At 48.0% G+C, this 27,233-nt stretch overlaps 1 protein-coding gene across 4 annotated transcripts in view; it reads right to left on the bottom strand.

Moving 5' to 3' along the window:
* The window catches only part of KMT2D (lysine methyltransferase 2D), a 1,162,185-nt gene that overhangs the window by 752,191 nt on the left and 382,761 nt on the right, over window positions 1–27,233 (bottom strand). For all 4 annotated transcript variants that reach the window (XM_069230486.1, XM_069230488.1, XM_069230487.1 and 1 more), the window contains exons 16-17: window positions 15,402–15,566; window positions 13,380–13,489 (exon numbers count right to left, since the gene is read on the bottom strand). In XM_069230486.1, the coding sequence (XP_069086587.1) occupies window positions 13,380–13,489; window positions 15,402–15,566 (275 nt within the window). The remainder of the gene's footprint in view (window positions 1–13,379; window positions 13,490–15,401; window positions 15,567–27,233) is intronic.

The raw sequence follows: 27,233 nt of genomic DNA, 5'->3' as shown, positions 1-27,233 counted from the left end.
TTGCACACCCCACAATTGGCATACTGGTGCCCCCTTATAATCTCTTAGTATAGGGTACTTAGGAGCCCAGGGAATTAGGGCACAAGGGGCTCCCCATGGGTTGCAGCATGTATTGTACTACCCATGGGAGCCCATGCAAAACGTGTCAGCAGGCCTGCCATTCACAAACTCCAGCTCAATTTCACTGAACTGTCTAAGTGCGGGGAAACCATTTTACCCATGTACTGGACACTACCTGTGTCCAGCTACATAATGCTGGTAACTCCAAACCAGGGCATGTTTGGTATCAAACATGTCGGAATCATACACCAAAACTATTGCCAGTATTATTATGATTTCATGCACTCTGTGGCTCCTTAGAGGGCCCTCCAGTATTGCTCCTACCAGTCTTCTAGGGTTTTGCAAGTAGCCCACACTGCTGCCACCCTTCAGATGGGTTTCTGCCCTCCTGCTGCTTGACCAGCCAAAGCAGGGGGAAGGCAGTAGAGGATTTCCTGTGGGAGAGGGGGGCAAAACCCTGTACCCTTGAAAATAGGTGTGGCATTGCTTGTGAGGGGTAGCCTCCCCAATTCACCCGAAGTGCAAGATTCAGGCAGAACTCCTCTGCATTGTTTACTTCAACTCTTCTGGCCACTGGAATCACAACTGGACTCCACAGGAACCAACAATCTGCAACTTCAGCAACGACTCCACTTTGCAACATTGTTTCTCTGGCTCCTTCCACCAACTGCCAACATTTCCCCGGTGGTGCATCGTCTGAAGTCTATGAAACTCCAGTCTGCACCATGAAGTAAGACAGAATCTCCCTTGGAGTGAACGAATCACTTCCCTGCATCTGCAGGCACCAACTGCAACAAAAACTGACTGCGTGGATCTGTTCTCCTTCGTAACTTTGTGGATCCTGCATCAAAGGTGGTGGTCTGGAGTGGTCTCTGTGTCGGAAGTTGGCTCTGTATGCACTATTTCAAAGTAAGGAATAGTATGCACAGAGTCCAAGGGTTCCCCTTAGAGGTAAGATAGTGGCAAAAAGAGATAATACTAATGCTCTATTTTGTGGTAGTGTGGTCGAGCAGTAGGCTTATCAAAGGAGTAGTGTTAAGCATTTGTTGTACATACACACAGGCAATAAATGAGGAACACACACTCAGAGACAAATCCAGCCAATAGGTTTTTGTATAGAAAAATATATTTTCTTAGTTTAAGAACCACAGGCTCAAGATTTACATGTAATACTTCAAATGAAAGGTATTGCAAGTAGGTACTTTAGGAACTTTGAATTAGCAAAATAGCATATACAGTTTTCACATAAATCACATATAGCTATTTTAAAACTAGACACTTAGTGCAATTTTCAACAGTTCCTGGGGGGAGTAAGAGTTTGTTGCAGGTAAGTAAACCACCTACGGGGTTCAAGTTTGGGTCCAAGGTAGCCCACCGTTGGGGGTTCAGAGCAACCCCAAAGTTACCAAACCAGCAGCTCAGGGCCGGTCAGGTGCAGAGGTCAAAGTGGTGCCCAAAACGCATAGGCTTCAATGGAGAAGGGGGTGCCCTGGTTCCAGTCTGCCAGCAGGTAAGTACCCGTGTCTTCGGAGGGCAGACCAGGGGGGGTTTTGTAGGGCACTGGGGGGGGGACACAACTCCACACAGGAAGTACACCCTCAGCGGCACGGGGGCGGCCTGGTGCAGTGTGCAAACAAGCGGCGGGTTTGTAATTGAAATCAATGGAAAACCAAGGGGTCTCTTCAGCGATGCAGGCAGGCAAGGGGGGGCTCCTCGGGGTAGCCACCACCTGGGCAAGGGAGAGGGCCACTTGGGGGGTCACTCCTGCACTGGAGGTCGGATCCTTCAGGCCCTGGGGGCTGCGGGTGCAGGGCCTTTACCAGGCGTCGGATCTTAGAAGCAGGCAGTCGCGGTCAGGGGGAGCCTCGGGATTCCCTCTGCAGGAGTCGCTGTGGGGGCTCAGGGGGGGCAACTCTGGCTACTCACTGTCTCGCAGTCGCCGGGGAGTCCTCCCTGAAGTGTTTGTTCTCCACAAGTCGAGCCGGGGGCGTCGGGTGCAGTGTGTCAAGTCTCACGCTTCCGGCGGGAAACGCAAGTTGTTTCAAAGTTGCTTCTTTGTAACAAAGTCGCAGTCTTGGTTGAACAGAGCCGCTGTCCTTGGGAGTTCTTGGTCCTTCTAGATGCAGGGCAGTCCTCTGAGGCTTCAGAGGTCGCTGGTCCCTGTGGAAAGCGTCGCTGGAGCAGTGTCTTTTAGAAGTGGGGAGACAGGTCAGTAGAGCTGGGGCCAAAGCAGTTGGTGTCTCTGTCTTCTCTGCAGGGTTTTTCAGCTTAGCAGTCCTCTTCTTCTTAGGTTGCAGGAATCTGAGTTCCTAGGTTCTGGGGAGCCCTTAAATACAAAATTTAAGGGTGTGTTTAGGTCTGGGGGGTTAGTAGCCAATGGCTACTAGCCATGAGGGTGGGTACACCCTCTTTGTGCCTCCTCCCTGAGGGGAGGGGGGCACATCCCTAATCCTATTGGGGGAATCCTCCATCTGCAAGATGGAGGATTTCTAAAAGTTAGAGTCACCTCAGGACACCTTAGGGGCTGTCCTGACTGGCCAGTGACGACTCCTTGTTTTTCTCATTATCTCCTCCGGCCTTGCCGCCAAAAGTGGGGCCGTGGCCGGAGGGGGCGGGCAACTCCACTAGCTGGAGTGCCCTGGGGTGCTGTAACAAAGGGGGTGAGCCTCTGAGGCTCACCACCAGGTGTTAGTTCCTGCAGGGGGAGGTGACAAGCACCTCCACCCAGTACAGGTTTTGTTACTAGCCACAGAGTGACAAAGGCACTCTCCTCATGTGGCCAGCAACACGTCTGGTGTGTGGCAGGCTGCTAAAACTAGTCAGCCTACACGGATAGTCGGTTAAGGTTTCAGGGGGCACCTCTAAGGTGCCCTCTGGGGTGTATGTTACAATAAAATGTACACTGGCATCAGAATGCATTTATTGTGCTGAGAAGTTTGATACCAATCTTCACAGTTTTCAGTGTAGCCATTATGGTGCTGTGGAGATCGTGCATGACAGACTCCCAGACCATATACTCTTATGGCTACCCTGCACTTACAATGTCTAAGGTTTTGCTTAGACACTGTAGGGGGATAGTGCTCATGCACTTATGCCCTCACCTATGGTATAGTGCACCCTGCCTTAGGGCTGTAAAGCCTGCTAGAGGGGTGACTTATCTATACAGCATAGGCAGTGTGAGGTTGGCATGGCACCCTGAGGGGAGTGCAATGTCAACTTTGCCGTTTTATCCCCACTAGTACACACACGCTGGCAAGCAGTGTGTCTGTGCTGAGTGAGGGGTCCCCAGGGTGGCATAAGATATGCTGCAGCCCTTAGAGACCTTCCCTGGCATCAGAGCCATTGGTACCAGGGGTACCAGTTACAAGGGACTTACCTGGATGCCAGGGTGTGCCAATTGTAGAAACAAAAGTACAGGTTAGAGAAAGAACACTGGTGCTGGGGCCTGGTTAGCAGGCCTCAGCACACTTTCAAATCAAAACTTAGCATCAGCAAAGGCAAAAAGTCAGGGGGTAACCATGCCAAGGGGGCATTTCCTTACACCTTATTAGTGCTATCCGCTCTAGCACTGGACCAAATGTCCCTACATTCCTGTGGGATATTCAGATGTGCAAACTCCCTTTGCCCAGGAGCCATGCTGACAATCGCATCGACTGAGGATCCGGGTGCGATATTTGGTCCAGCTCCCACTCGCAGCAGCTCCATCTTTGTCTGCTGAGCGAGTCCACTATCTTGTTCCCTATCCCCGGCAAATGCACCGCTGTGAGTCTGATGCCTTGCTGCGATGCCCAATTCCAAATTCTTTGGGCTTCCTTGGAGATGGTGAGAGATCTTGTGTGCCTCCTTGCTTGTTGAGGTAATGGATCGTAGTGGTGTTGCCTGTTCTTATTACTACGTCTGATCTGGCTATTTTCAGGAGAAAAGCCTGCAAAGCGAGATAAACTGCTCTGAGCTCTAGCAGATTGATGTGCATCACTCAACTCTAGTGGCCACTTGCCACTTACTTGAAGATCTTGCAACACGGCTCCCCAGCCCTCTAGAGATGCGTCCGTAGTGATGGTCCACGGAGCTGGACGATGTAGAAAGGAAAGGCCGATGGACAGATGATGCTTTTGAGACCACCATGTCAGGGCTTTGGCTTTTGCTGGGGTTATGTTTATCAGATCTTCGAAGCTTCCCGAAATCTTGAGCCATTGACGGTTGAGTTGCTCCTGTAGCGGTCGCATCTTTAGTATGCAGAGAGGAACCAGAGGTATGCATAATGACATCATGCCCAACAAGGATTTGAACAGGCGAACAGAAACGCAGCTTCTTCCCTGTATTGACTTTGCTAGTGTCAGTAACTTCTGTTGTCTCTCTACTGTGGGACACGCCATGGTGGATTGCGTGTCCAGGTTCGCCCCTAAAATAGGTGATACTGTTGCTGGTAGAGGTTTGGACTTTTCCCAGTTGATGGTGAGGCCTAAACTGCTTAGCAAGGAAATGCACCTTCTTGTTGATCTACGCGCTCTTGCGTAGGTGTTTGCTTTTATCAGCCAATCGTTGAGATATGGATATATCTGGTGTTTTCTCCTGAGGAAGGCTGCAATTGGCGCTAAGCATTTGGTGAATATCTTGGTTTTAGGCCAAAAGGGAGGACACAAAACTGAAAATGGCTTCCGGCTACCATGAATCTCGGGTACTGTCTGTGGGTAGGGTGGTTGGGAATGTGGAAATATGCGTCTTTTAGGTCCAGTGTACACATGAAATCTCCCTGGTTCAGACGCAGGAGGACATCCTGCAGGCTTATCATGCGGAACGACTGCTTTTTTAAGTAGATGTTTAGTTCCCTTAGGTCGAGGATCCGTCTCCAATCTTTCCACTTCTTGCGAACGAGAAAGAACCTGGAATAAAACCCTCTTCCTCGCTGTGACCGAGGTACCTTCTCTATAGCTCTTTTGAGGAGCATCTTGTTGATCTCCCTCTTGAGTTGTTCTGGGTACCTTGAAGGAGTCCCACGAGAAGGATTGGAGGGAGGTAGTTGGATAAACTCCAGAGTGTGGCCCTGTTTCACTAATTGGAGGACCCACTTGTCTGATGTGATGACTTGCCATTGCTTGAGGAACAGAGTTATCCTTCCGTCTAAAACCAGAGGAGGAGAGTTGGGTGTAGGCGGCGCCTCAGATGTATCAGGCTCTATGAGCCGAGTCTTTAGCAGGGCGAGTTGAGCGTCCCCTAGTGCCAGATCTACCATAAGCTGCTTGCGGTGGTTGTCTTTGTGGGTAGTATTGACGGAACTGGTGAGAGGAGGAAGGATAGGTTGAATATCTATATTGCTGCTCTCCTCCTCTATATGAAGGCTGTCCACGTCCTTTAGCTCAAAAGGAAGGCATTCGAAACTGGGGAGTCCCTAATGATCAACATGTTTACCAAATAATGCCTGGCCATCGAAAAGTAGGTCTAAAATCTTATTCTGTACCTCAGACCGGAATGATGTAGCCTTTAGCCAACCTTGTCTCCTAAGTACAGCCGCACCTGCAAGCTGTTGAAATGCAGTTGTGGCTATGTCCATTGCACAGTCTATGAGTTCCGCTGACGTGCGCTGACCTTCCTGCAACATCTTCTTTGCCTCGGATCTTCCGTCCTCCGGCAACTGGTCAATATGTGGGGCGATGTCTGCCCATAGCTGTCTGTCAAACCTGGCTAACACCGCTAGTGAGATAGCAGCTCTTATCACCAGGCTAGCCATCAAGGAGAACCTCTTCCCAATATTGTCTAGCAGTCTACCTTCTCTATCTGGAGGTGCAGAAATCGGAGCAGACTTCCTCTGTGTCGCCTGAGCCACCACTGAGTCCGGATGAGGATGACCAATTAGACATGCTGGGACATCGTCTGGTGCCTTGTAATTTTTGTCCAATCGAGGCAGCACTTCTGTGACAGTAGCAGGATTGTGGATCACTTCTAGCCTTTCTTCCCATAAGCAGCTGACCAGCGGAATAGAGCGCACAGATTTCTGAAACGGCTCTTTAAAATCAAAAAGAAAACAATCTGTCTGTTTTGACGGCATTGGCAATGCGAAACACTTAGTTGCTCTTTCCAGGAGATTATGAAATCCTCCGATGTCGTCTGGAGGGGACTCCACCTTTGATTGGGAAGGAGAAGGAGGAGCAGGGATAATGTATTGATCCCACTCGGAATGAGTGTCAATGAGCTCCCCTTCTTCGTGATCACCTTCCGACATGTCAGTGTCCTGAAGTAAAGTCATATCTGGTGTGGCCACATTTGTTAGAGGTCAAGAGGCCGGTCTCTGACATGGAGTGGTAACCCCAGAGATGGCCGATGGAGGAGGTTGCTCCCCTTGAGGAGGAAAACACCTGCTGTAATCAGCCAGCATTGCTCAGAGGTCAGATAGCTAAAAGGTTGGAATGTATGCCCCTTCTTGATATTGATGGCCTCCTCCATAGAACTGAGGGTCATAGGTTTCATCAAATTAGTCTTCGTCCCGATATTGGACGTTCAATTGAGATGCGCTATGGGCTATCCCAAATGGACCCTCGTCGTCAGAGTCTTCATCTCCCTCTAACAAGTGAACTGGTATGAGAGAGGTCACCTTACTAGGTGAGGTGTGCTTGGGGTAAGTCTTTCTTGTGTTTTATGCTGTTTTTCCCTCGACGGCGCAGACAGTCTTCATTGACGGTGGAGTCGATGACTAACGCATGGAGATTTTGATCGATGACAGCCATACCGAAGAGTCTACCGCCGACGATGGTTAAGCAGATACCGTCATAACCGCCGTCGACGATGATGAGGTGTAAATCTTCGTTGACGATGAGGTCATCGAAGCTGCTCTCATCGACGGTGGGGCACTCGTCGACGATGTTGTCATCAGAACTGTCGACAGAGGAAGGGTGTAAGTCGCCGTTGGTGGTGAAAAAACACTCACCGACGGTCTCGTCGACGATGAGTCCGTCGTCGACTGTACCTTTTTTTGTAGAAGCAGATGAAGGCCTTTTGAAAGGCCCAAATGGAGGTACAGAGGATGACTTTTTATGCCTCTCAGGACCGCTGGCATGACCTCTCTCCCCTTTCCTGGAAGATTTTTGAGGTGAAGTGGAGGGGCTGCGGCCCTTGTAAGACCCTGAGGCAGTCTTTTTGTGGGCTTTTCTCGATTGTTGGGAAGGAGATCTTGTGTCTGATCTCACCCTTTTGATGACTTTTTGGATATTGAAGAGTCATCACTATCAGAGTCAGAGACTGGATTATCTCTGTATTTAAGTTTTTGCAGCCAAATCAATAATCTGCCTTCTCTATCTTTAAGAGTCTTAGAGGAAAAGGTACGACAAACCTTACAGTCCTTCATTGAGTGGTCTGGATAGAGGCAGTATATACAATCCTGATGAGGGACCTCCGAATGTAGTCTCTTCTTACCACAAGTTTTGCAATTTCTGAATAAACCCTTCTTTTAGTCAGACATGTTGAAGGTGTTAACCCCAATCAGTTCAAAGAAGTTTTTAGCAGAGAAAATATGTTCAAGCTAATCCAAAAGGTGTGAATAAAGAGCAGGGCTCTGAGGAGACTCCATAGCACAACGTGCAGTAGAATATCTGAGGTGCTGGAGCTTCTCTCAGGAGGATTCTAGAGAGTGGTGTCGTCTGATTGGTGGATGCTCAAGTTTGGTCCTTTTCCTAAAAATGACTCTGATAAGACTGTTAAACTGTAGAGGCCTAGGGCCCTTTTCTTAATATATTTCAACACTACTTGTGTAATTTGTACCGAGGGCTCCCATCTCGACGACGGGGAATGATTCAAGCATGTTAATCTATGAAAGTTCCAATACTGGAGTAAATACAGGCTTTAACAGCAATAGCATATGGGCACAAATATCACCTCGACTGCAAACAGTGCCCTTCCCTGATCCATAATGTGCTCCTGTAAACCTGCAGTCAAAGGGCTAGTGCTGCAGGGGGTTGGGCCTACTTGTCCCAAAGCAGAATAAACAGGAAAACTTGTTGTCCTTGGCCGCAAACAATATGTCCTGGGCATCATTGTATGGGAATTCCACACCCCTGGCAATGTGATCTGGACTCCTTCGTGAGGACTGACGGCCACTCCCAGATGAGGAGAGCGCCGAGTTACCAGCCCCCAAGTGAAGGTGGCTTAGGTACTACAGAATCTCCTATAATATCATCAAACAGCACAAATTAGGTTCCTATTTGAATGGCCTTGGGAGGAATACGAAAAGCACTAGCCCTTCATGGATAGGGCAGTGGCAGGGCAACACTTGTGGAAAATTCCTTACTTACATAAAGATGACCGCTCACGCAGCCTTTTTTTTTCTCCGTCACCAGGGCTTCTCTAGACATCTGGGACCGGGTAAGCAAGTGGAGGGGCTTGACTTTGTTCCCCTCTCCGTTGACTCCAATAGTCGGTAATGCAGACTTCACTCCAGGACTATATCAAACAGCCTTCAAACACGGGCGACAAGCTGGATGCCTATCCCTAGGCCACTTATTTGATGAAGAGGGAAATTCCCCCCCCACCTTCCACCGCCAACAAACTTGGTCCTGACTACGCAATGCCCGAAACCGAGAGACTGCATTATCTTCAAATAAGGGAAGGGGTCATGCATCCCACAATTTGCCCCAAGTCACATCGCCTCCTCACTGCTTTTGAGAAGTGGCTAGTTACTAAGACCTCCAATAGACACTTCATTACTGAGCTCTACGGTCTCCTTTGTCCATCTACCCACCATAGCAAATTGACCAGTCAGAAACACTGGGAACTAGAGCTTGGTCGTTCACTGACCCCAGTGAACCAGGAAGAAATATACTACTGTGCAAGACACACACCTCGCAACACAGCCAGTATTGAAACTGCCATCAAAATCGTGACACATTAATATCTAACACCAGTCCATCTACATAAGGGCAATCCCTCACATCAGACTGCTGGCACGGCTGCGGCTTCCCAGGCACCTTGTTAAATCTCCTATGGGCCTATTGGACCAGACTGCTATACGATATAAATACATATTTCACCACTCAGCTTTCTCGCTTTCCTGCCTATTCTGTCTTAGGCTTACCCAATGTGCTTACATTCCCAGTTAACTCTCATAGGGGGGAGTGAGACGGGGTTGGCCTTGGGAGCGGCACTGCAGAACATTTTGACACATTGTGATACGGGACAGGTTCCCACGGACAAGGGTGGACTTCGTCTTTCGCACATCGTGGAGATGGAAAAACTGACCCCGGTTCTTTCTGCACCGGGCTCTTCCTATTACGATCTCTGGCACACCTTCCTGGCCCTCCTATCATCTAAACTCTGAGAACTCAAAGGCCAAAGCTATCGCCGCATCCTTTGACACAAGGAGGCTTCACCTGATCCTAGTTAGGGGGATATCCTTGGGTGTCACACCATGATCGGCAAGTCTTGCATACTATGGCTGGTGGACAGTGTGAGTTCACAGTACTGTAATATTGTCTATATATGAAAATGAACTAATGAGATTTGAACCATAAAAGCCCATGTACGAGGTGACATGTAAATATATGTTAGGCTGGTGCCAGGCTGTGTGCCATGTTGTGTTTTCACTTTTTTCTGCACCAAGACATGCAGCCTGCAATGGCAGCCTGTCATGTGCTTGGTGAGGGCCCCCTAGGGTGGCCCAATTTGTACTGCAGCTCTTAGGGACCCTCTTTAGCACCTTAGGCCCTAGGTACCAGGGGAACCATTTACTAGGGACTTCGAGGGAGCTAAAGGATTTGCAAACTGGACAGTTTTTGGGGGAAAGAACATTGGCACTCGGGACCTGGTTAGCAGGGATCTAGGGCACTTCAGTCAAAGTTGCATCAAATACCAGGCAAAAAGTGCAGGGGTACTGCAACAAAACCCAGTTCCCTACAAACTTTCCAAAAAAAGTGTATGTCCTAAACATGCAGACAGGTGTCATCTTAGTACTTCAGATTATATAACCGCATTGAGAGGCAGTTATTAAAAGTTATATTTTTAAAACCAACTTACAAATGTTCATGCTTCTCCATCCCTGACAACAATGCCACTCCTGAAATGGGAGGCAAGTCAGTTGTCAGGTGTACCCCACATCTGGCCTAGATTCTTATTTTAGATGGAGCAATATTATAGTCTGTAAAACCTAAGACGTACAATATTTGCCTAGGATCACAAAATTTGCTCATGAAGGGAAACTAGGATCAACCCCAGATTTTTACACTGTGCAATTGAGGAATTAGATGGCTATCCCTTTACTTCACTTATTGTACATCAAACGTACTACATTGTCGTCAATTATTGGTTCACAAGATTAGAAAGTTGAGGTAGGCAGATGCCACATAAAAAAAGCTTAGCTAATTTTGAGCCAGGCATCTGCCTCAAGATTTCAGTAGCTTTTTCATCTCTATGACTGGGCCTGGGATTGCAGACTGACGTACAAAGATGTGCGTGATAGGCAGGGTCAACTTGACTAGGCTCCTGCCCGACATACTTCACATCAGTGTCACCTGCAAAGCTGTAAGTGAATGTGGTCCTGTTAGGGCTCTCATGCAGCAGTAATAAAAAATTTGAGGCTAGGTCCTTATCTGGTCCTAAATACATGTTCTTTACGAGCAAAAACAATACCCAGATTCCCAACAATAACTGTAGAAAACCTCGAGGTAATCCTGAACAGCGATGCAGTCACTGTTTACATATTTTAATTTCATCTTGCATTCTCATTCCCTACGAGTATTTGTTTTTTTCCACAGGTTTTTCTGTAGATTTACATGAAACATATGATTGTCACCTCTAGGTTTGCGAGCGAGTTCCGTTTGTGTGTGGCTGTTCATGCTGGGACATAAGTTAGCTCTGGAGATAGGTGATGGCAATGTACATTTCTCACAGTGCCTGTTAATGCATCATAAAAGTGTTCATACTTAATGCACATGCAATCTGGATTACTGAAAGGCCTGCACTTGTTGCCCATCGTAAGACTGGTCTGCTGATGTTAGGTAAGGGCCTACTGCTAGTCTGCAATCCTGGACTTGCCGACCCTACATTGCTCTGAGAAGAAACTGAAATAAAGTGGACATCATAATCCAGACTATCCCGCAGACATCCTACACTGGCCTGTGCTACTTTTCCAAATAACTGCAAGCAAACATCCCTAAACCTGTTTATTACCACTGTCCAATGGCATCAGTCCACCCTATCCTTATTAGTCAGGTATTTCTTGTTGTTTGTTGAAAAAATCAACACCTTACGCCACACTTCGCATTACTGACTAAGCTACACCCCTGGAAAAAAAAAAAGAGGGCCAGGAACAATGGGGCCATCATCCTCACCTGCGGCAGCAACATCTAGGAGATACTCTAAGTCATAAAAGTGGAAGGAATAGACAATGCATTTCCCCAACACTCGGACGGTGACTTGGTGAAAATATAATCATATACTAGACATATAATATATTAGATAAGTGTACCCAGAGTCTGCGAAAAATTAGTCTCTAAAGCCTAAATATAAGTCAGTGGAATCTGGCAAGGAGGAGTAGTTGTTTAACTCCTCGGGTGTGGATCCTCACCTTTAGGCAAGGTCACAACTATGTACCTTTTTAGGTTGATCGTCCTTTCTAGGGTGCACTGAGTCTTCAGTCCTTTCCATGCAGAAAAACGGGATTGGTTCTACTGTGACCTACTAGTCAGTTTCTCCTCTGGATGTCACACGGAGTGTCTTCCACCTCCCTCATTACCTTGCCCAGGTTTAGACCCTTTGCCAACTTGGCGCCATAGAGGGGCATGTAGTAGGGAATCAGGCTGCGAAACCTTAGGCAAATCTTCAGATTAGTATCCAGTGGCTCGGCAGATGGCTGCTGAAGAGGTGTGAGATCATTCCCTCAGCCACAATGGAAAGAGCTCGACTGCAAAGGGCTCTTCGGACCTCTTAGATGTTGACTAGCTCAAACACTTCACACAATTGTGTGAATGTTAACTTCAGGAATACCAATCTTTGCATCAAGAGAATCACTATGTGCCTCAACATCGACATCAATGGGAGCAGCCATGATGCACAGGACCGTCTGGGACACAGCACAGTATTAGATCTTGTCACAGCAAGGGGTGAGGTACTGAAATCATGCACACTTATGTTGATAAAGCAATGTAACCAAATAATGATTTGTTAATGTTTTTACCCCAAGTCACTGTCATTCTTGCAATTTGAAATGGTATTTTCACCAGACAACTGATTACTAGTTGTCAGAGTTTTAAAGAGCAGAGAAACACCTCAACCGGAAGGACTAAAAAGGGAAAACATGTGTTCCTCTGTTTGGGGAGGAGAATTAGAGTTATTTGATTTGGAGATTGCAACTCTATCTGTTCACTGCAGCTTCTGTACCTCAAATTAGAAGTGTCCATCGTCACCCAAAGAGCAGCCAAAATATAGTGGCACTATTTTCTGCACTTTTCTTACTTTAAACTGAGTTTGTGTGTGGTTTTCAGTTAAATGTAAATTGGCGGCCTAAATAAAAACTTTAAGAAAAACTGCAAAGCTGCCTTTAATAGGCATCTGATCTCTACTCAAATATGTTCTGAGTGAAAACAAATTTTCTAACCTTTCACGGATCCACCACATGCACAAAAATATTCCACTGGTTAGGAATTCAAAGACAAATTCAGAGAGAAAAGCCATTTGAAAGCTTCTTAAAAAAAAAAAAAAAAAAAAAAAAAGGAGCGCATCATATAACTGTAACATTTAAATATTAGGTGAAGTCAAAAACTGACTAACTATGTAAGCTGAATAAAACGTAACAAACCTATGCCGTTTTAGTGGTAAGAGATATTTGCTTCTAAAAGCTGAATCAACTGCCTGGAACTGCTATGCATTCTGGTTATTCCGTAAGAGCAGCATCAAAACTCGTTCATGAAATATGAAGCCACTATGCAAAATAGTTTTCGGTTTTAAAACTGAATAGAATTAAAGTGGACCTTTCTTTTAGATCAGTATCCAAGTGGCATTTAATAGCAATTCCCTTAAGGCATGTTTAAAGTAGAGAATTATTTACAAAAATGTTAGTTTACTGGTATGTAGCTTACTGATATCTCTGATCCCACAACTAGGTGAATGACGTAGTGGGAGAGGCACAGTGCTGAATAAAAAATGAGCAGAAATGTTTTTGATAAACAAGAAGCTCACAATTGTGTGTCAGTGCTAAATTGGTCACCTGCATGGTACATAATTTAAGGAACCGTGGAATTGCCCCCACCACCCTAAATTCATTCTCTACATGCCAGAGCTAGCACCTGCCTACAATTCACAGGTAAAAAGAATTTTAAACGTCCACACAGGGCACTCACCCACAGGTTTGATGACGAATGGCTGGCATGCAGCACAGTCAAATCCCTCATCTGCAGCCTCCTCCACTTCCTCCTCTGTGAAGAGATTCTCACACATAGCATGGAGCCACCTGAAAGGGAAGGAAGATGCCAGTCACTGCACAGAACATCTTGAAGCAAGAAGCCTTCATTGGCATTCGTTCTGCTCCTCCCCTACACTTGAAGTACAACAGATATTACAGGTCCTCCCTCGCCAAAAAATATAAAAATAAATTTAAAAAAAAAAGAATAAAATAACTCACCAGATGGAAAGAATTCCCCTACTTCAGAAATAATCCCAAACTGTCCCTTGAGAGAAAGGAACCCATCTTCACCTCAAAAAAAGTTCAACCTCCCTCCCACCCACTCTTGCCGTAAGTACCTCGTTAGTTTAAAGAGGGGCACCAAACCCACACTGGAGATAAGGCCCTTGTTCACAATCCTTCCATACCATGTGTTTAACAGCGAAAACAGTTCCTCAGGGGCAGCCGTCATAAATGAATTTTATTTGCGCAGACCAGCAGGTCAATCACCAGTGACAGGTAAACAAGCATTTGCAATGCAATCGGTTGCGCATTTGCTCCAGTTAGAGCTATTGGTGTTGTAAATTCCTAACTAGACTTTTCTTGCCACAAAAACATTAGTTGACAAAAGCGAGCAGATTCAAAGTGTCATGGCCGCCATGAGCACGAAGGAGAGACACAAAAGGAAAAAGAAGTTAGCTCACAGTCAAACAAATTGGCAATCGTGCAATTATCCATGTAACAAGGCCAGTTTGCAAGGCAGTAACAAAACCTCCCCAAGGAGGGACAAACGTAAAGCATTTACGAAAGATAAAGGATTTTTTTTATAGGAAGCCAACAAACAAGTGAAAGTGATGGGTGTGATTAAAAGCCCACAATTCTAACAGGTCAAAAGGCTTGCGCACTCGACCTATAAAGACTGACACCTGGAGCTAAAAGTAATTTTTTTAAAAAGAAGCTAGGACTCTGCCAGCTCTAATGAGTTTCTTGCGTCATAGCATTTTTTTTATTTTTTTTATTTGTTGCCATGTGCTCCCCCAAAAGCAATACAGAGGAAGAGAAAGGGGAAGAGAATGACACGAGGAGTTGAAGAAAACTAGCAAGAGGAGATGTAATGCACAGGGCTACAGAAGGTGTACATGGGGGGGCTTGGGGCGAGCAGATGGACAATGGACAGTGGGTGGTATGGGCTGAGGGCAAGGACATTGAAAACGGAGGGGGGTAAGCACACAGACAACAGAAGGTAGGCAGGGGTTGCTGGGTGCAAGCACAATGGAAGGGGGGCAGGAGGAGCTGGAGTAAGCATACAGACAATGGCGAGAGGGTGGGCATTTCAGGGCTTAGAGAAGTACAAGAGCGAGACAAATGAAAAAAAAATACTCTTAAGAGTGCTTAAACAGAAAACAAAATGTAGAGACTGAAAAATGAGCAATTGAAGGACACAAGTAAAGCGAAGTGTGCAAGCGAGGGACAAAACGTACAAAGAAGGGTCTGTATAAGAAAAACAAAATGAGGTGACAATGAAGCCCACCAGTAAGCGGCCACTAAACCATCTTTAAGTTAACACAAGATCTCAGAAGAAACAGCACATGTGCAGTCTTAGGTGAGACAAATATGTTTGCCAGAAAACTGCTAACACCTGGCTGCCAGACAAAAAACAACAATCAAAGAAGCAGTTGCCGAATTAAGACTGCTTAACATTTGTTAACTTCACAAGAGTTCTATGTGCTAGCCAGAGCTAGATGTTGAACATGTGCTGGGGGAGATATACTTTCACGCATGTAACACCTTCACAGCTGCGTGTGAACGCACACACAACTCTGTACCCAACCTCAAAAGCCATGGTTTTAAAACTTCAAAGGTGCCCGTGCTTTTACATTTCCATAAACATATTGTGCTCGTACATGAACAAAAGATGCACACCACCAACAGAAACTGTAACTTTATTAACAAAGCGAGAGAAACTCAAGGAATCCCTTACCTTTCACAGTTCTGGCACTGGATGAGCAGGTCATCCTCCACATACTTCAGTCTGCATACAGGGCAGGTAACCAAGCTGGCACAAGGGGCACAGTGAGTGTAATTGTTCTGCCATTCTGCGTGGAAACCCGGAGAGGCTGCACCACACTGCATGCAGCATACACACCTGTGAAAACGATAAACACCAAGGTTTGGCAAGCCTTTCAATGGCAGATAAATATACACTATTCAGAACTGTAAAACTTACAAAGCTCAGCAGGTTAGGTGTGACCCCGAGCTTGCACTTGCTACTTTGATTCTCACCAAGGTCCATCAATCACTGGCTTTGGTGGGCCAAATTTCCTCGGCTGGACATGCGTACCCAAAGGTACTGGAAGTTGGTGATACTGTTTCCTTAACTGCAGCTGCACTGACCTCATGGTCGGTGCCTGCTGCCCTCCCCAGCTCCTCTGGCTGCTGCTGCTGCCGCTGCCCGGGACAGAGTCTCCTGACTCTCAGTTCGAAGCCCTCCTCCACCCGCAGGCTCGTCCCTGCACCTTTATCCCTGCTGGTCTAGTGACCATCACAAGTAAGTATTTTCCTTTTCGTTTTTTCTTCTGTCGCTCTTGCATTTTCTGCATTTCTCTATCATTTGCTTTTTCTTCTCTGTTTCTCTGACGCTCTTTCACTTTTGCATTTTCTGCCTTTTTCTTCAATCATCCCTCGTTTTTCCCTTGGGCTTTTTCCTTTCTCCCCTCTTCTTCTGCCCCCCCGCAAAGCACTTTTCCCACCCTCCCGCCTCCCAGCTGACTGATCCCCCCATCCCCTTCTTAACGGTGGCCGCAGTGCTGTAAGAGGGCAGCTGCACTGACCTGGGACGCAGGTGATTTTGAGAAACAGGCGACAGTTTTTATCTTCGATTTTCATCAAGCTTAGTGTAGGAAGTTGGCTCTGTATGTGCTATTTCAAAGTAAGGAATAGCATGCACAGAGTCCAAGGGTTCCCCTTAGAGGTAAAATAGTGGTAAAAATAGATAATACTAATGCTCTGTTTTGTGGTAGTGTGGTCGAGCAGTAGGCTTATCCAAGGAGTAGTGTTAAGCATTTGTTGTACATACACATAGACAATAAATGAGGTACACACACTCAGACAAATCCAGCCAATAGGTTTTTATATGGAAAAATATCTTTTCTTAGTTTATTTTAAGAACCACAGGTTCAAATTCTACATGTAATATCTCATTCGAAAGGTATTGCAGGTAAGTACTTTAGGAACTTCAAATCATCAAAATTGCAGGTATACTTTTCAAGTTATTGACAAATAGCTGTTTTGAAAGTGGACACTTAGTGCAATTTTCACAGTTCCTGGGGGAGGTAAGTTTTTGTTAGATTAACCAGGTAAGTAAGACACTTACAGGGCTCAGTTCTTGGTCCAAGGTAGCCCACCGTTGGGGGTTCAGAGCAACCCCAAAGTCACCACACCAGCAGCTCAGGGCCGGTCAGGTGCAGAGTCCAAAGTGGTGCCCAAAACACATAGGCTAGAATGGAGAGGAGGGGGGTGCCCCGGTTCCGGTCTGCTTGCAGGTAAGTACCCGCGTCTTCGGAGGGCAGACCAGGGGGGTTTTGTAGGGCACCGGGGGGGACACAAGTCCACACAGAAATTTCACCCTCAGCGGCGCGGGGGCGGCCGGGTGCAGTGTAGAAACAAGCGTCGGGTTTGCAATGTTAGTCTATGAGAGATCTCGGGATCTCTTCAGCGCTGCAGGCAGGCAAGGGGGGGGTTCCTCGGGGAAACCTCCACTTGGGCAAGGGAGAGGGACTCCTGGGGGTCACTTCTCCAGTGAAAGTCCGGTCCTTCAGGTCCTGGGGGCTGCGGGGGCAGGGTCTCTCCCAGGTGTCGGGACTTTAGGTTCGAAAGAGTCGCGGTCAGGGGAAGCCTCGGGATTCCCTCTGCCGGCGGCGCTGTGGGGGCTCAGGGGGGACAGGTTTTGGTACTCACAGTATCAGAGTAGTCCTGGGGTCCCTCCTGAGGTGTCGGATCTCCACCAGCCGAGTCGGGGTCGCCGGGTGCAGTGTTGCAAGTCTCACGCTTCTTGCGGGGAGCTTGCAGGGATCTTTAAAGTTGCTGGAAACAAAGTTGCAGCTTTTCTTGGAGCAGGTCCGCTGTCCTCGGGAGTTTCTTGTCTTTTCGAAGCAGGGGCAGTCCTCAGAGGATGTCGAGGTCGCTGGTCCCTTCGGAAGGCGTCGCTGGAGCAGGATCTTTGGAAGGCAGGAGACAGGCCGGTGAGTTTCTGGAGCCAAGGCAGTTGTCGTCTTCTGGTCTTCCGCTGCAGGGGTTTTCAGATGGGCAGTCCTTCTTCTTGTTGCAGGAATCTAATTTTCTAGGGTTCAGGGTAGCCCTTAAATACTAAATTTAAGGGCGTGTTTAGGTCTGGGGGGTTAGTAGCCAATGGCCACTAGCCCTGAGGGTGGGTACACCCTCTTTGTGCCTCCTCCCAAGGGGAGGGGGTCACAATCCTAACCCTATTGGGGGAATCCTCCATCTGCAAGATGGAGGATTTCTAAAAGTTAGAGTCACTTCAGCTCAGGACACCTTAGGGGCTGTCCTGACTGGCCAGTGACTCCTCCTTGTTTTTCTCATTATTTTCTCCGGCCTTGCCGCCAAAAGTGGGGCCTGGCCGGAGGGGGCGGGCAACTCCACTAGCTGGAGTGTCCTGCTGGTTTGGCACAAAGGAGGTGAGCCTTTGAGGCTCACCGCCAGGTGTGACAATTCCTGCCTGGGGGAGGTGTTAGCATCTCCACCCAGTGCAGGCTTTGTTACTGGCCTCAGAGTGACAAAGGCACTCTCCCCATGGGGCCAGCAACATGTCTCGGTTTGTGGCAGGCTGCTAAAACTAGTCAGCCTACACAGATAGTCGGTTAAGTTTCAGGGGGCACCTCTAAGGTGCCCTCTGGGGTGTATTTTACAATAAAATGTACACTGGCATCAGTGTGCATTTATTGTGCTGAGAAGTTTGATACCAAACTTCCCAGTTTTCAGTGTAGCCATTATGGTGCTGTGGAGTTCGTGTTTGACAGACTCCCAGACCATATACTCTTATGGCTACCCTGCACTTACAATGTCTAAGGTTTTGTTTAGACACTGTAGGGGTACCATGCTCATGCACTGGTACCCTCACCTATGGTATAGTGCACCCTGCCTTAGGGCTGTAAGGCCTGCTAGAGGGGTGTCTTACCTATACTGCATAGGCAGTGAGAGGCTGGCATGGCACCCTGAGGGGAGTGCCATGTCGACTTACTCGTTTTGTCCTCACTAGCACACACAAGCTGGTAAGCAGTGTGTCTGTGCTGAGTGAGAGGTCTCCAGGGTGGCATAAGACATGCTGCAGCCCTTAGAGACCTTCCTTGGCATCAGGGCCCTTGGTACTAGAAGTACCAGCTACAAGGGACTTATCTGGATGCCAGGGTCTGCCAATTGTGGATACAAAAGTACAGGTTAGGGAAAGAACACTGGTGCTGGGGCCTGGTTAGCAGGCCTCAGCACACTTTCAATTGTAAACATAGCATCAGCAAAGGCAAAAAGTCAGGGGGCAACCATGCCAAGGAGGCATTTCCTTACACAACCCCCCCCCAAACGAAAGAGGATGAGACTAACCTTTCCCAAGAGAGTCTTCATTTTCTAAGTGGAAGAACCTGGAAAGGCCATCTGCATTGGCATGGGCAGTCCCAGGTCTGTGTTCCACTATAAAGTCCATTCCCTGTAGGGAGATGGACCACCTCAACAGTTTAGGATTTTCACCTTTCATTTGCATCAGCCATTTGAGAGGTCTGTGGTCAGTTTGAACTAGGAAGTGAGTCCCAAAGAGGTATGGTCTCAGCTTCTTCAGGGACCAAACCACAGCAAAGGCCTCCCTCTCAATGGCACTCCAACGCTGCTCCCTGGGGAGTAACCTCCTGCTAATGAAAGCAACAGGCTGGTCAAGGCCATCATCATTTGTTTGGGACAGAACTGCCCCTATCCCATGTTCAGAGGCATCAGTCTGCACAATGAACTGCTTAGAATAATCTGGAGCTTTGAGAACTGGTGCTGAGCACATTGCTTGTTTCAGGGTGTCAAAGGCCTGTTGGCAGTCCACAGTCCAGTTCACTTTCTTGGGCATTTTCTTGGAGGTGAGCTCAGTGAGGGCTGTCACAATGGATCCATATCCCTTCACAAACCTCCTGTAGTACCCAGTCAAGCCAAGGAATGCCCTGACTTGAGTCTGGGTTTTTGGAGCTACCCAGTCCAGAATGGTCTGGATCTTGGGTTGGAGTGGCTGAACTTGGCCTCCACCTACAAGGTGGCCCAAGTAAACCACGGTTCCCTGCCCTATCTGGCATTTGGATGCCTTGATAGAGAGGCCTGCAGATTGCAGAGCCTTCAAAACCTTCCTCAGGTGGACCAGGTGATCCTGCCAGGTGGAGCTAAAGACAGCAATATCATCAAGATAAGCTGTGCTAAAGGACTCCAAGCCAGCAAGGACTTGATTCACCAACCTTTGGAAGGTGGCAGGGGCATTCTTTAAACCAAAGGGCATAACAGTAAACTGATAATGCCCATCAGGTGTGGAGAATGCTGTCTTTTCTTTTGCTCCAGGTGCCATTTTTATTTGCCAGTACCCTGCTGTCAAGTCAAAGGTACTTAGAAATTTGGCAGCACCTAATTTATCAATGAGCTCATCAGCTCTTGGAATTGGATGGGCATCTGTCTTGGTGACAGAATTGAGCCCTCTGTAGTCCACACAAAACCTCATCTCTTTCTTTCCATCTTTGGTGTGAGGTTTGGGGACTAAGACCACTGGGCTAGCCCAGGGGCTGTCAGAGCGCTCAATTACTCCCAATTCCAGCATCTTGTGGACTTCCACCTTGATGCTTTCCTTAACATGGTCAGACTGTCTGAAGATTTTGTTTTTGACAGGCATGCTGTCTCCTGTGTCCACATCATGGGTACACAGGGGTGTCTGACCAGGGGTTAGGGAGAAAAGCTCAGGAAACTGTTGTAGGACTCTCCTACAATCAGCCTGCTGTTGGCCAGAGAGGGTGTCTGAGTAGATCACTCCATCTACTGTGCCATCTCTTGGGTCTGATGACAGAAGATCAGGGAGAGGTTCACTCTCTGCCTCCTGATCCTCATCTGTTACCATCAACAGATTCACATCAGCCCTGTCATGGAAGAGCTTAAGGCGGTTCACATGGATTACCCTCTTGGGGCTCCTGCTTGTGCCCAGGTCCACCAGGTAGGTGACCTGACTCTTCCTTTCTAGCACTGGGTAAGGGCCACTCCATTTGTCCTGGAGTGCCCTGGGAGCCACAGGCTCCAGAACCCAGACTTTCTGCCCTGGTTGGAACTCAACCAGTGCAGCCTTTTGGTCATACCAAAATTTCTGGAGCTGTTGGCTGGCCTCAAGGTTTTTGGTTGCCTTTTCCATGTACTCTGCCATTCTAGAGCGAAGGCCAAGTACATAGTCCACTATGTCCTGTTTAGGCTCATGGAGAGGTCTCTCCCAGCCTTCTTTAACAAGGGCAAGTGGTCCCCTTACAGGATGACCAAACAGAAGTTCAAAGGGTGAGAACCCTACTCCCTTCTGTGGTACCTCCCTGTAAGCGAAAAGCAGACATGGCAGGAGGACATCCCATCTCCTTTTGAGTTTTTCTGGGAGCCCCATGATCATGCCTTTTAATGTCTTGTTGAATCTCTCAACTAAGCCATTAGTTTGTGGATGGTAAGGTGTAGTGAATTTATAAGTCACTCCACACTCATTCCACATGTGCTTTAGGTATGCTGACATGAAGTTGGTACCTCTGTCAGACACCACCTCCTTAGGGAAACCCACTCTGGTAAAGATACCAATGAGGGCCTTGGCTACTGCAGGGGCAGTAGTCGACCTAAGGGGAATAGCTTCAGGATACCTGGTAGCATGATCCACTACTACTACCAGGATATACATATTTCCTGAGGCTGTGGGAGGTTCCAGTGGACCAACTATGTCCACACCCACTCTTTCAAAGGGCACCCCCACCACTGGAAGTGGAATGAGGGGGGCCTTTGGATGCCCACCTGTCTTACCACTGGCTTGACAGGTGGGGCAGGAGAGGCAAAACTCCTTAACCATGTTGGACATATTGGGCCAGTAGAAGTGGTTGACTAACCTCTCCCACGTCTTGGTTTGTCCCAAATGTCCAGCAAGGGGAATGTCATGGGCCAATGTTAGGATGAACTCTCTGAACAGCTGAGGCACTACCACTCTCCTAGTGGCACCAGGTTTGGGGTCTCTGGCCTCAGTGTACAGGAGCCCATCTTCCCAATAGACCCTATGTGTTCCATTTTTCTTGCCTTTGGACTCTTCAGCAGCTTGCTGCCTAAGGCCTTCAAGAGAGGGACAGGTTTCTTGTCCCTTACACAGCTCTTCCCTTGAGGGTCCCCCTGGGCCTAAGAGCTCAACCTGATAAGGTTCAAGCTCCAAAGGCTCAGTTCCCTCAGAGGGCAGAACTTCTTCCTGAGAAGAGAGGTTCCCTTTCTTTTGCTGTGTTGCAGTTGGTTTCCCAACTGACTTTCCTGTTCTCTTGGTAGGCTGGGCCATTTTTCCAGACTCCAGCTCTACTTTTTCACCCTGTGCCTTGCATTGTGCTCTGGTTTTCACACACACCAGTTCAGGGATACCCAGCATTGCTGCATGGGTTTTTAGTTCTACCTCAGCCCATGCTGAGGACTCCAGGTCATTTCCAAGCAGACAGTCCACTGGGATATTTGAGGAGACCACCACCTGTTTCAGGCCATTGACCCCTCCCCATTCTAAAGTAACCATTGCCATGGGATGTACTTTTCTCTGATTGTCAGCGTTGGTGACTGTGTAAGTTTTTCCAGTCAGGTATTGGCCAGGGGAAACCAGTTTCTCTGTCACCATGGTGACACTGGCACCTGTATCCCTCAGGCCCTCTATTCTAGTCCCATTAATTAAGAGTTGCTGTCTGTATTTTTGCATGTTAGGCGGCCAGACAGCTAGTGTGGCTAAATCCACCCCACCCTCAGAAACTAGAGTAGCTTCAGTGTGGACCCTGATTTGCTCTGGGCACACTGTTGATCCCACTTGGAGACTAGCCATACCAGTGTTACCTGGATGGGAGTTTGGAGTGGAACCTTTCTTGGGACAGGCCTTGTCTCCAGTTTGGTGTCCATGCTGTTTACAGCTATGACACCAGGCCTTTTTGGGATCAAAGTTTTTACCCTTGTACCCATTGTTTTGTGAAGAGGCTCTGGGCCCACCCTCCTGTGCAGGTTTTTGGGGGCCTGTAGAAGACTCTTTACTATTTTTAGTTTTGGTTGTCTCATCACCCTTCCCCTGGGGAGTCTTTGTGACCCCTTTCTTTTGGTCACCCCCTGTTGAAGTCTTGGACACCCTTGTCTTGACCCAATGGTCCGCCTTCTTTCCCAATTCTTGGGGAGAAATTGGTCCTAGGTCTACCAGATGCTGATGCAGTTTATCATTGAAACAATTACTTAACAGGTGTTCTTTCACAAATAAATTGTACAGCCCATCATAATTACTTACACCACTGCCTTGAATCCAACCATCTAGTGTTTTCACTGAGTAGTCAACAAAGTCAACCCAGGTCTGGCTCGAGGATTTTTGAGCCCCCCTGAACCTAATCCTGTACTCCTCAGTGGAGAATCCAAAGCCCTCAATCAGGGTACCCTTCATGAGGTCATAAGATTCTGCATCTTGTCCAGAGAGTGTGAGGAGTCTATCCCTACACTTTCCTGTGAACATTTCCCAAAGGAGAGCACCCCAGTGAGATCTGTTCACTTTTCTGGTTACACAAGCCCTCTCAAAAGCTGTGAACCATTTGGTGATGTCATCACCATCTTCATATTTAGTTACAATCCCTTTAGGGATTTTCAACATGTCAGGAGAATCTCTGACCCTATTTATGTTGCTGCCACCATTGATGGGTCCTAGGCCCATCTCTTGTCTTTCCCTCTCTATGGCTAGGATCTGTCTTTCCAAAGCCAATCTTTTGGCCATCCTGGCTAACTGGATGTCCTCTTCACTGGAGTTATCCTCAGTGATTTCAGAGTTGTTGGTCCCTCCTGTGAGGGAACCAGCATCTCTGACTATTATTTGTGGAGTCAGGGCTTGAGAAGCCCTGCTCTCCCTAAGTAGGACTGGAGGGGGGGAATTTCCCTCCAAGTCACTATCTTCATCCTCTGAGTTGCCATCCTCAGAGGGGTTGGCCTTTTCAAACTCTGCCAAAAGCTCCTGGAGCTGTACTTTGGTAGGTTTGGGGCCCATTGCTATTTTCTTTAGTTTACAGAGTGACCTTAGCTCTCTCATCTGTAGATGGAGGTAAGGTGTGGTGTCGAGTTCCACCACATTCACATCTGTGCTAGACATTATGCTTCTAAAAGTTGGAATACTTTTTAAGAAACTAAAACTGGTTCTAGAATCTAATTCAAACTTTTAACAAACTTTTAAACTCTAAAAGAAATGCTAAACAGGATCTAACAAGGCCCTAGCAGGTCTTTTAAGAATTTAGAAAACTTTTCAAATTGCAAAAATCAATTTCTAATGACAATTTTGGAATTTGTCGTGTGATCAGGTATTGGCTGAGTAGTCCAGCAAATGCAAAGTCTTGTACCCCACCGCTGATCCACCAATGTAGGAAGTTGGCTCTGTATGTGCTATTTCAAAGTAAGGAATAGCATGCACAGAGTCCAAGGGTTCCCCTTAGAGGTAAAATAGTGGTAAAAATAGATAATACTAATGCTCTGTTTTGTGGTAGTGTGGTCGAGCAGTAGGCTTATCCAAGGAGTAGTGTTAAGCATTTGTTGCACATACACATAGACAATAAATGAGGTACACACACTCAGAGACAAATCCAGCCAATAGGTTTTTATATGGAAAAATATCTTTTCTTAGTTTATTTTAAGAACCACAGGTTCAAATTCTACATGTAATATCTCATTCGAAAGGTATTGCAGGTAAGTACTTTAGGAACTTCAAATCATCAAAATTGCAGGTATACTTTTCAAGTTATTGACAAATAGCTGTTTTGAAAGTGGACACTTAGTGCAATTTTCACAGTTCCTGGGGGAGGTAAGTTTTTGTTAGATTAACCAGGTAAGTAAGACACTTACAGGGCTCAGTTCTTGGTCCAAGGTAGCCCACCGTTGGGGGTTCAGAGCAACCCCAAAGTCACCACACCAGCAGCTCAGGGCCGGTCAGGTGCAGAGTCCAAAGTGGTGCCCAAAACACATAGGCTAGAATGGAGAGGAGGGGGGTGCCCCGGTTCCGGTCTGCTTGCAGGTAAGTACCCGCGTCTTCGGAGGGCAGACCAGGGGGGTTTTGTAGGGCACCGGGGGGGACACAAGTCCACACAGAAATTTCACCCTCAGCGGCGCGGGGGCGGCCGGGTGCAGTGTAGAAACAAGCGTCGGGTTTGCAATGTTAGTCTATGAGAGATCTCGGGATCTCTTCAGCGCTGCAGGCAGGCAAGGGGGGGGTTCCTCGGGGAAACCTCCACTTGGGCAAGGGAGAGGGACTCCTGGGGGTCACTTCTCCAGTGAAAGTCCGGTCCTTCAGGTCCTGGGGGCTGCGGGGGCAGGGTCTCTCCCAGGTGTCGGGACTTTAGGTTCGAAAGAGTCGCGGTCAGGGGAAGCCTCGGGATTCCCTCTGCCGGCGGCGCTGTGGGGGCTCAGGGGGGACAGGTTTTGGTACTCACAGTATCAGAGTAGTCCTGGGGTCCCTCCTGAGGTGTCGGGTCTCCACCAGCCGAGTCGGGGTCGCCGGGTGCAGTGTTGCAAGTCTCACGCTTCTTGCGGGGAGCTTGCAGGGATCTTTAAAGTTGCTGGAAACAAAGTTGCAGCTTTTCTTGGAGCAGGTCCGCTGTCCTCGGGAGTTTCTTGTCTTTTCGAAGCAGGGGCAGTCCTCAGAGGATGTCGAGGTCGCTGGTCCCTTCGGAAGGCGTCGCTGGAGCAGGATCTTTGGAAGGCAGGAGACAGGCCGGTGAGTTTCTGGAGCCAAGGCAGTTGTCGTCTTCTGGTCTTCCGCTGCAGGGGTTTTCAGCTGGGCAGTCCTTCTTCTTGTTGCAGGAATCTAATTTTCTAGGGTTCAGGGTAGCCCTTAAATACTAAATTTAAGGGCGTGTTTAGGTCTGGGGGGTTAGTAGCCAATGGCCACTAGCCCTGAGGGTGGGTACACCCTCTTTGTGCCTCCTCCCAAGGGGAGGGGGTCACAATCCTAACCCTATTGGGGGAATCCTCCATCTGCAAGATGGAGGATTTCTAAAAGTTAGAGTCACTTCAGCTCAGGACACCTTAGGGGCTGTCCTGACTGGCCAGTGACTCCTCCTTGTTTTTCTCATTATTTTCTCCGGCCTTGCCGCCAAAAGTGGGGCCTGGCCGGAGGGGGCGGGCAACTCCACTAGCTGGAGTGTCCTGCTGGTTTGGCACAAAGGAGGTGAGCCTTTGAGGCTCACCGCCAGGTGTGACAATTCCTGCCTGGGGGAGGTGTTAGCATCTCCACCCAGTGCAGGCTTTGTTACTGGCCTCAGAGTGACAAAGGCACTCTCCCCATGGGGCCAGCAACATGTCTCGGTTTGTGGCAGGCTGCTAAAACTAGTCAGCCTACACAGATAGTCGGTTAAGTTTCAGGGGGCACCTCTAAGGTGCCCTCTGGGGTGTATTTTACAATAAAATGTACACTGGCATCAGTGTGCATTTATTGTGCTGAGAAGTTTGATACCAAACTTCCCAGTTTTCAGTGTAGCCATTATGGTGCTGTGGAGTTCGTGTTTGACAGACTCCCAGACCATATACTCTTATGGCTACCCTGCACTTACAATGTCTAAGGTTTTGTTTAGACACTGTAGGGGTACCATGCTCATGCACTGGTACCCTCACCTATGGTATAGTGCACCCTGCCTTAGGGCTGTAAGGCCTGCTAGAGGGGTGTCTTACCTATACTGCATAGGCAGTGAGAGGCTGGCATGGCACCCTGAGGGGAGTGCCATGTCGACTTACTCGTTTTGTCCTCACTAGCACACACAAGCTGGTAAGCAGTGTGTCTGTGCTGAGTGAGAGGTCTCCAGGGTGGCATAAGACATGCTGCAGCCCTTAGAGACCTTCCTTGGCATCAGGGCCCTTGGTACTAGAAGTACCAGCTACAAGGGACTTATCTGGATGCCAGGGTCTGCCAATTGTGGATACAAAAGTACAGGTTAGGGAAAGAACACTGGTGCTGGGGCCTGGTTAGCAGGCCTCAGCACACTTTCAATTGTAAACATAGCATCAGCAAAGGCAAAAAGTCAGGGGGCAACCATGCCAAGGAGGCATTTCCTTACACTTAGATTTTTAAGTTTTTTACATTTTAACTTGCTGAGTGTGATTGGGGTGTGTGATAACTGACCTGGGCCTGTGTTCAGTGGCCAGTCAGTCATTGGGGGGCATTGTTTCTGGTTTTCTGGCTTTGCGGCTACCCGCTATACCGAACCGGCTTTCACTCTACTAAGAGGGCCAGTTCCGGGTGCGGCCGCCATTTTTTGTCTGGGTTAGCGGTCTAGTTTTTCTGCATACCGCAGCCCAGGAACTCCCTACATAATCTGCGATGTGGCGGAAGATGCTTTTTCAGCATTTACAGGTAGTAGAAGGGGAAGCTATGGTTTTCTCCTTGGAGCTTAACCCTTCATTTACATTCTCAGGACTTCTTCTCTATCGCCCCCCCAGGGCCTCCAGAGGACTTTTTAACCTCCCTCTCTAGTAATATTGCGGATTTGGTATGTAGGAGACCTAACTTTACGGTCCTAGGTGATTTTGCGCA

This window comes from Pleurodeles waltl, chromosome 4_2 (assembly GCF_031143425.1).
Source record: "Pleurodeles waltl isolate 20211129_DDA chromosome 4_2, aPleWal1.hap1.20221129, whole genome shotgun sequence".
Taxonomy (NCBI): domain Eukaryota; kingdom Metazoa; phylum Chordata; class Amphibia; order Caudata; family Salamandridae; genus Pleurodeles; species Pleurodeles waltl.
The sequence above is the reverse complement of the archived record's forward strand: the minus strand, read 5'-3'. Positions and strand labels throughout refer to the sequence as shown.